The sequence below is a fragment of the Anneissia japonica genome, unplaced genomic scaffold (assembly GCF_011630105.1).
Source record: "Anneissia japonica isolate Jap-2015-1 unplaced genomic scaffold, ASM1163010v1 scaffold18216_len16496_cov121, whole genome shotgun sequence".
Classification (NCBI taxonomy): Eukaryota; Metazoa; Echinodermata; class Crinoidea; order Comatulida; family Comatulidae; genus Anneissia; species Anneissia japonica.
This window is the reverse complement of record NW_022754016.1, coordinates 3,472-14,118: the sequence shown is the minus strand read 5'-3', so window position 1 is coordinate 14,118 and position 10,647 is coordinate 3,472. Positions and strand designations below refer to the sequence as shown.

General features: G+C 35.5%; 1 protein-coding gene across 1 annotated transcript in view; it reads left to right on the top strand.

Moving 5' to 3' along the window:
• Positions 1-10,579, top strand: part of LOC117123017 (tripartite motif-containing protein 2-like) — a 10,914-nt gene extending 335 nt beyond the window's left edge. Inside the window, exon 2 of the mRNA XM_033268808.1 lies at positions 6,940-10,579. Coding sequence (XP_033124699.1) covers positions 6,940-8,857 — 1,918 coding nt within the window. The 3' untranslated portion in view covers positions 8,858-10,579. The remainder of the gene's footprint in view (positions 1-6,939) is intronic.
• The last annotated feature ends 68 nt before the right edge of the window (positions 10,580-10,647 follow it).

The window sequence follows — 10,647 nt, the reverse complement described above, 5'->3', positions numbered from 1 at the left end:
ACCACAAGACTTTGCTTTGTTAAATCCTCCACTGTGTTCACTTCACTCTAAACCTTTCGAGTTGTACTGTCAAGATTGTAAAACTCCAATTTGCATTCATTGCACATTCATAAACCACAAAGTGTGGGAAGGGAAGCACAAAACAATCAGCATATCAGATGCATTCCAAACATTTAAAGAAACTTCATCAACATTAGAAAAAGCTGCCCAATGCTGCAAAGATATGTTAGAAGAAGGCCTTGAAGCAGTTATTCAAACTGCTACAAAATTAGATGAAAGTAGAAAGACAAGTTTGCAAGATATTGACAGGCTTGTGCAGGAAATGATTAAAACAATCATGAATAAAGCAGACGAAATGAAAAAAAAATGTAGAGATAATGTACAAACTGAAAAAGCAAGTAAATGATGTACAAATGGATGAATTGAAAACAATAATATCTGAAGTAAATACAAAATTAAGTTTTCTTAAACAGTTGTTAAAGAGTGATGAAGCAACAGTGATGCAATCAAGTGAAACAGTAATTAAAGCACTGGAGGACAGAGTCAATGAAATGCCCAAAACAGAGCCAAATGATAGATGTGAGTGTTGATGGCAAACCGATCAAGCAGTCACCAATGATAATCAAAGTACAACCAGAAGGATTATTTAATACCATTAAATTGTTCAAAGACAAGAATAATGAATTCGGAAGCCTAGTAAAATTTGAAGAGTGCTTGTTGGTTTCATGTCGGACTAATGAAATTCTGAAGTATATGCAATCAAGAGAATATATTGGTAAGGTTACACTACCACAAGATGTGAAAATATTTAAAATGTGCAAAATGAAGAATGGTAACATAGCAGTCAGTGATGAAGGCAATGGATGCATCACAATAGTTAAGATGAATGGTGAGGTGATCAAATCAATTGGTCAGGAAATATTGGGTGATCCAGGTGGGATCCATGTGGATGAAGCATCAAATGCTGTGTATGTAGCTGATTGGGAATATAAATGTGTGTACATGTTTGATATTGATAGTGGCCAGCTGATCAAAAAATTAGCGTCACCAAACAATAGAACAGGAGTCATTGATGTTACCCTTACAAATCAAGGACATATTCTTGTATTAGAGAGTGATGTTGATAAGTCTTGCTACAATAAAATATATCAATTTGATGATAAAGGAAGGTTGATAAAAGTGCTTGTCAAAGGTGATGAAAATGAGGCACTGGGTTTTCGAGAAGTATTAGTTGATGAGGATGACAACATCATTTTAGCAAGTTATGGAAAAATACAGCTTTTCAGTAGTGATGGAAATTTAATTTTATCAAAAGAATTGATAAACCAGAAGACAGAATCGAATGTCCAAGTGGATTATGCTTAATTTCGCAACATCCACGGAGAATTGCAGTGATAAATAATGACACTATAAATTTATATAATTACTGAGGTGTATTCAGTATTGGGTCCAGGAATTTGAAAAAGAGAGGCCCAGGGAGGGACTTCGGATGAAGGGTATATACAACCTTAGTCCCACCATGGTTGAGAGGGGAGGTATACAAAGATATGATTATGGCACCCTGAGTCTTTTATCCCCATTTTTTTAATCTCAAAAAGTTTAGGGAACAGGGCCTGCGGGGTATGATATGTCGCACCATGGTTGTATGACTTTGACTGACGGATCTGTTTCCTTTATTATATACCGTACTTAATTCCTAGGAATCTGTAGCAAATCTTATGGGGAAGAGGGTGATGTAGGGAGAAGAGAAAGGATGTGGTAAGAATGTGAAGGGAACCTATCTAAGTTTTAAACTACTGGAGCATCACTATTTGCTCAACAAGTTTTTTAGTATGGCGAAGGTACCTATAAAAGGAAGATACCAGATGGGACCACACATTTCAAAGGGGAGGGGGGCTTCCTATACCACTGATAGGGATGATTTCTTTTCTCTATGGTAACACATTGTATTGTAATGCAACGAGGTCTGTGTTATGGAGGGGTGTTATTCAGTAACTATGTCCAGTAAGCCTATATTTTGGGTTCAGGACATTATATATTTTTTTTCATAAGGTATTCATTTCTATTTTGTAATGCCATATGGACATGGTTTAGAAATAACTTTTATTAAGATTTTAAACTATGGCCAGATTCATTCTAAGGCACCACAAAGCAGTGCTTGTACCACACTGTATGGTGACCTTGGATGGCCAAAACTTGAACTTATTGGCAATGATACAAAATTTGAAAAAAATGATGGAGTGTGGGTGTATACCTCAGCCCCATCATGGTTGGGGCTGAGGAAAGAAATTTGTTGATTTTGGCACCTCTAGATGGCTGGAATAATTTTCTTTTTTTACTTTTCGAAAAAAATTATTTCTTTTCTCCATGATTATATTTAATGAAAATAATGTTGTACTACTGTAGGTCTATGTTATTCATTAACTATGTACAGTATGCCTATATCATGGGCTTGAGATTTTATTATTATATTATTTTTATATTATTTCTTTTCCATAATGCCACATGGACATCGTTCAGAAATAAAAGTTTAATTTTAAACACAGATACTGAATAGTCCTAGTACAACATTATTTGCATGTCGCATTAAAATACAATAATGGAAAAAATAAATAATTTTTTTTCGAAACGTCAAAAAAGAATTAAATTTTCACAATTTAATTTGAAATATTTCTTTCACATTAGACAGAAGCAACTTGCCTAGAATAGGATGGAATGATGCTTTGTATATGGTATGTCTATGCTGTTTATTGAGTGGGGCTGTTTTTGGTCATTAGGAACACTCTGCAATGCCAGGGTTCAAACCTACACCTATTAGTATCCTGGGATTGGAAGGCAAGCATCTTAACTATCAAGCTATTCAGCTCAACCTAATACTTAACTTTATACAATTGCAGTACTTAAAATACAGATGCTAATAGAATTTGAATAGTATAATAAAATTATACTCGCCTGAAATAATAATACCAGTAAAATTACAGTAGTAAAATTACAGTACAGTAAAATAGGTTTAGGTAATGTTATAGTCTTACAAAAAATATAATATAGGTTTACATTAACATTAGTAGAATTTATAGTGGATTATATTTGTACTACGTACAGTTGTTTTAAATGACCAAAATATAATTCTGATCATTTAAGAATTTTGCTGCATCTATTTAATTCATTTTGTAAGTTGTGAGTTCCTATACAAAGTTACATTATCCAATACAATAAGCAACAATACACTGTCATGGTTTTTCTTAAATTGCCTTTCATAAACCGTTTCATACAGTAGCTGGATATGCAGGGTCAGTCTCTGAACATTTGTTATTATAATTAATAATAATAATAATAATAATAATAATAATATTAATAATAATAATAATAATAGTGATAATAATAAGAGTAATTATAAAAAGGATGATGATGATGATTAATTAATTTATTTATTACAAATTTGTCACAAATAAAATATAAATAGAGCTGGAATGTGACTCAACCACTGGATTATGATGATGATGATAATAATAATTAAGATTACCATAACAAGAATAGGAGGATGATGATGATGACTGTAATAATAATAATAATATACTACAGACAGGAAGGCCTTAAAATATACTGAGCTCAGTTATGTTGGAAACAAAGCCTAATAAAACAGTGGAGAGGGGACGAGGACAAGGATGTTTTCTGATCAAGGCATTGAAAAATATTTATTGTTTATAAAGTAGTAGAATTTATGTATTAAGGTAACAGTTAAGGCAAGCAAGGTATGCAGTGCATACCCTGGCTCAAAAAAATATTTAAAAAAATAGTAGCACAGTTTTTCCACTTTATTTCAAATTTTTTAGTCAGAATCTTCTATATAAACCTTAATTTTTCAAGTGGATTGCTACAGTTCATTGGAAAAGCAAAGTTTGCCAATATTGCCTACTTTGGTATCTAGGATAAGTCACAGTCGGACCTATCGCACCGTACTCTCAGATTAGAATTTCCGCATGGCTGGTTTTCAATATCAGCCAATCATGTATTCAGTGAGTCAGAGCATTCTACAATGCTTAAATTTACTATTGTGTGGTGGCCAATTTAACACTGGAATGGAAGCGGTGCTTCAAAGAGTATGTGCGCATGCAGATCTTCTTCTCACAAATCGGGACCTCCACTGAGAAGATACTACAACCATGCAGATATTGAAAATAACATACATTTTATTTTAATATAGAACACAATCCGATTCTGTATAGTAGTAGGCTTACAAACTTTTCCTACTAGCAGTCCCAAGCATCAGTGGCGTAGGGGGGTCTTGAAATGGGAGGGAGCTGGGTGATGGGAAGGTAAAGTGGGGGATCGGTGATTAGGTGAGGGGAGCTAACTCACAAAATCAGGCGATTTAAGGTGATTTTTAACTACTTAAACATGATTTGTAGGCGGGGGGTGTAACTGGGAAATGGCGAGTATTGTTTTTCGCAGGGGGGGTGGTGGGGTGATAAAATCGTTTCACACAACTCAATAGTTGACATAATCATTTTACTAGAGATAGCTCATTAAACTTTCGCATCCCACATGTTAAACATCCCAACAATACAACATTTTATTATACAGCAATCAAACAATGAACTCACTACCATCATACATAAAACAATCAACATCACTCAATGTATTTAAAATAAAATTAAAGCATCACCTTGATAAAAAATTCTCTAATATTGCATATAGTCTATAACTTGTATATGCTGTAGCTTGGGTAAACGCTGTTGGTGGGTCTTCATTTTTTATTAATTGTTTTATCTTGTACATCATATACTACTTCTTTCGTCTGTCTCCGTTTTTGTTTCTATGTGATATTTTAGGACCACGTTTGAAACACTGGTTCTTCTCAAATTTCACGGGTTATCCTGGCATTAATATCTGTTTTTGTTTGTTAATATCAATTTTTTAAAGTGGTATATGATGTTCAAGTAACTCCAATTTATTTTTGATAAATGAATATTTTTATAACTTTTTGTTTGTTTTCTGAATTTGTGGTTTTTAATATTTTTTTATGACATTTTTCACTATTGTATTCTTGTATTTTGATATAATTTTGTACTTCTGTATATTTTAATGTAATGCCGAAAAAAATGAAATGAAATGAAAAGATTTGCCAAATACCTAGCATACCCTGTAATATAACCGACAGTCAGCCACTGATTGTAATAGGATTTTAACTGTACACATACATGAATATATCAATACAAAAAGTTAGTATCATCAATACCTGATCAACTGCACAAAAATACTGCCATCTATTGTGTCATATAGAACAGTAAGTGGAAAAACCCAACATTGTTGGGAGAGATATTAGAAACGCTGCTACGGCACTTGTCAGCAATAAACAAGGAATTGAAAGGTAATAAAAATTCAATAATTAGAGTTGTTATAAAATTTGTATCTATAACATCAAGAGGACTACTATAGATAATGATAAAGTAAATAATTATAGTCAAAATTTTCAAAAAAATTAATCAAAAAAATCTTCTTTCTAGATCAGAGTTCTGCACAATACACACCTACAGACTGGTATTAAAATCCCAAAATCTAAAAGTAAACAGACAAGGGAACTGGGTATTGGTAATGCACTTAAATTTCCAAAAAGGTTACATGTACAGTATGTCAAAGTCCCAGCCTCAGCTAAGTAGCTAAGTCCAGTGGCGGGGCAGGGGGGCTTAAGTCCCCCACCGGACAGGTCAAGCCCCCCCTCGCCGGACAGAGCTTGTCGGGCAGTCAGACCATAAAACATATAAAAATAAGCCCACACCAAGCCAACACGTCTGTCACTGTCCGAGAGTGCCATTTTCGGCCATCCAGAGGTTATTCTTTAAAAAAAATCTCATTTGGGAGGGAGAACCCCCTCTCAACCCCTTCTCACAGCTTGAGCCCATGAGCTCAAGTCCCCCTGTCGGACAACTTAGCCCCCCTAGAAAAAATATCCTAGAGCCGCCACTGGTTAAGTCCCTGCCCTATCCCATATCATCAAAGCTTAATTTTCCACGGGATTTTAGCCAAGTTTTTTGCTAAACTAAGTGTCAAACCTACAGTAGAGATCGCAAGCGGACAAAACTGCGGTCTTATTCACCATCGGGAACTAGAACAATTTTAATTTAATTAGGTTATGGCCATAATAGCTAAAACAATCCCAAAATGCCGTTTTCTTGGCCCAGTGCGGCATAGCCTCCTTAAATCAGCACATTTGTGTTCGAACCTACCAGGTACCCACATGTACTCCTGGGTGGAGAGAGGCAACTGTAGATAAAGTGCCTTGCCCAAGGACACATGTGGTTAGCACCGCGAGAGTTTCGAAACCCCCGACCTTGAGGATGGGAATCCAAGCCACAACCGATGCGCCAACTGCTTCTACCAAATAAAACCTTAGCATCAACCATAATTGTGGGTCTGTGACGTTATCATCCATTCTGTGGCCCTCTATTTTGTGTTGCTCCTATGTATTATTTTAACAAAAAATTCAATGTGGCAGGTCTTATCATCATCACCGCATCGTTATTATCATCACCATCAATATCATCACCAATATCATCACCAACATCATCACCACAATTATCACTATCACCATAACCACTATCACTGCCGCCACAATCACCATCTTCACATCATCACCATCGATATTAAAAGCCCCAGTAATATTACATTAACCATTTAAATTATTACTAATTTACAGAATTATATCAAGATGGCTACAAGTAAACTTAGTCAGTTTCTGGAAGATATTGATATGAAAGTCTTAGAGTGTGCCATATGCTTGAAGAGACTCCAGAATCCAAAATCTCTCAACTGCTTGCATAGTTTTTGTTTGGCCTGTCTGGAAGACTGGGTTAAGAAGAAGGGTAAGCTGACTTGCCCAACTTGCACAAAATCATTTCCCATTCCAGAACGCGGGCTTCAGAAACTTCCACCAAACACATTTCTGAATAACTTGTTAGAAACCCTTCAACAATATGATAAACCTGCTGGTGATCACATCACAAAATGTGTTTGTGGAAAAGCAGAAGAATACTACTGCCAGTATTGCAGACATTACTTGTGCTCTTCTTGTAGAGATTATCATAAACTGATGCCAATGTTGGCAAATCACAAGCTACATGCAGTGGAGGATGTGCGCTCAATGACACCACAAGACTTTGCTTTGTTAAATCCTCCACTGTGTTCACTTCACTCTAAACCTTTGGAGTTGTACTGTCAAGATTGTAAAACTCCAATTTGCATTCATTGCACATTCATAAACCACAAAGTGTGGGAAGGGAAGCACAAAACAATCAGCATATCGGATGCTTTCCAAATATTTAAAGAAACTTCATCAACATTAGAAAAAGCTGCCCAATGCTGCAAAGATATGTTAGAAGAAGGCCTTGAAGCAGTTATTCAAACTGCTACAAAATTAGATGAAAGTAGAAAGACAAGTTTGCAAGATATTGACAGGCTTGTGCAGGAAATGATTAAAACAATCATGAATAAAGCAGATGAAATGAAAAAAAATGTAGAGATAATCTACAAACAGAAAAAGCAAGTAAATGATGTACAAATGGATGAATTGAAAACAATAATATGTGAAGTAAATACAAAATTAAGTTTTCTTCAACAGTTGTTAAAGAGTGATGAAGCAACAGCGATGCAATCAAGTGAAACAGTAATTAAAGCACTGGAGGACAGAGTAAATGGAATGCCCAAAACAGAGCCAAATGATAATGGGAAATTTTTTTTTTTTGCAAACAAACACCACATTGCTTCTTTGCAGCAATCTGACATAGGAATAATAAAAACGAAAAGGAAGGCGGCAGAGCCTCTGACATTAATGGGAGTGGTGCCTGCAAGCCAAGGTCAAAATAGTTTTGCAAAAGTAATCAAAACAGATGAATGTGATATAGACGCAAATAAACTGAAGGCAACATTATTTGATGAAGCGGACAATGGAGGATATGTTGTGACAGGAAAATGCATAAGTCTAGGTGTTTGCAGACTAGATATGAGTGTTGATAATGAACCACTTACACATTCACCAATGAAAATTAAAGTGGAACAAGAAAGATTAGTGAATACTATTAAATTAGACAAAGACATGGATTACTATGGCCTCGTTAAGTGTGAAGATGGATCGTTGCTTGTCTCATGTCAGAAAAATGAAATACACAAGTACAAACAATCTGGGGAGTATATTGGTAGGGCTACACTACCACAAGGTGTGGAAATATTCAAAATGTACGAAATAAAGAATGGTAGCATAGCAGTCAGTGATGAAGGCAATAATTGCATCACAATAGTTAACATGAATGGTGAGGTGATCAAATTAATTGGTCAGGGAATACTAGAGAATCCAGCTGGGATACATGTGGATACAACATCAAAAAGTAATGTTGTGTACATAGCAGATTTTGCAAATAAATGTGTTTTTATGTTTGACATTGCTAGTGGCCTGATGATCAGAAGAATAATGTTATCCGGAGGCAGTATAGGAGTCATCGATGTTACAGTTACAAATCAAGGACATATTCTTGCAGTAGTGAGAGATTTTGAGTCTTCCATCGACCGATTACTACAATTCGATAACAAAGGAAGGTTCATGAAAGTGGTCAAAGATTATAAACATGATACTAATACTATAGTGGGTTATCCAGAAGTAGTAGTTGATGAGAATGACAACATCATTATCGCAAATTATGCAAGCCTACAGGTTCTTAGTAGTGATGGAACATTTATGAAAAGAATTGATAAACCAGAAGATGGAATAAACAATCCATTTGGAGTATGCTTAATCTCACAGAAACCACGGAGGGTTGCAATAGCAAACAATGGTGACAAGACTATAAAAATATATAATTACTGAAATAGTGTTAAGTGTACTATTGATAGTAGATAATGGTGATAGACAGTCGATTGATAACAGACAAATTAATTTTTGCAAACAAACACCACATTGACATTGACATTTAAAGAAGGTGGAATATCTGTGACACAAGGCAGACCTGCCAACTCACTCGATCCTGTCGGGTGTCACCTGATATTTAAACAAATCTTCAGTTCTTCCATTCGAATGTAATTTTCACCCGATTTCACAGGCCACCCCCTCCGCAAAAATACTCCGTTTTATGCATAATTTGATTGATTTGATCATTATTATTCAATGTATACGCCGTCTGCTCGTTTCGCAGTGCAACAAACAAGCAGCCATTTTCAATTCGAATGTCACCACCAACGGCCAATGATTTGTAGTGACGTGACTTTTTTGGTATATCTTGCATCATCTTTTGGTTAATTCTGGAAACCTCAAGATTTTTTGGTAAATCTCCAGATTTTTTTATGATTCTTAAAAAATCTCCAGATTTTCATGACCCAAGGGTTGGCATGTCTGCACAAGATCAAGTAATTGTTGCAAACATAAACTAAAGCACATAGATGTAGATGAAAATCAACCAAAGGCAACAAGAACACATACTGCAGGAGAAACCAACATCACTCAAGTTGATAAGATTACAATGGAAATTTTATTAGAAATCATACACTAATGTTTATCGAGCTTTGAAGTATAAATGTGTAAAATTATACTATTTAAAGATCAATATATATATCCTTGATTGTAAGAAATTCTGTGCAAATTTGTTGTCATTCTCTTGCTGTTCAGGTTCCATGGCGAGCACATCATTATATTACACTGTGTTACAGTGTTGAGTTTCAGGGTTCAATAAAGTTGTGCATATATCTTTGTACATTTCGTGGCAAATACATAAAAAAATGGCGACTAGCAGTAGCAACTTTTGAGTCTGAAAAAGCTACTTTTTGAACGGACGGGAGCTCGGATTTTGGTCACTGAGGGGACTCGTTTTCGTTTTCATTGGATGGTGTGTTGAATGCCATTTTGCCCTTTTGGAATTTTGGAACCGGTGGTGTTGAGCATCCAAGGCCTAGGAATGTCTACGAAGTTAAGTCTCGGAGAGTTGGGACAGTTTACTAATACAAATGAAGATAAAATTAAGGGATTCAAAGCTGATATCAGAGCATAGAACCTGTCTTTATTAAAGCACGCCATATTTCTTATGCTCAGGTTGATAAGGTCCATGATGAATTACAACGGTTAGGAAAATCAGGAATTATTAAGAAGGTTAAGTACAGCCCATGGGCATCAGCCGTAGTTGTTGTTAATAAAGCCGACACATCCATTCGACTTTGTGGTGATTATAAACAAACTGTAAATAAGGTAGTTGAACAAGACACATACCCATCCTACTGCAGAATATACTTACTCACAATCATCATCGGGGAGAATATTTAGTAAGATAGAGTCAGCGTATCTGCAGTTGAAATTGACTGAAAGTTCCACAACACTCTTAACAGTTAATACTGAAAAGGATTTGTGGCAATACCAAAGATTACCTTCTGGGGTATCAATAGCCCCAAGGATTTTTCAGAATGTGATGGATAAAATGTTAAACAGATTAGGTGGTGTATGTTGCTATCTAGATGACATCCTAATCAGGAGTCTTGATGATGTTAGATGAAGTGTTGGGTAGGAGTCTTGATGATGTTAGATGAAGTGTTGGGTAGACTGGCCCAGCATCTTAGATGAAGTGTTGGGTAGACTGGCCCAGCATCCAGTGGCGTAGAAAAATATTTTTCATT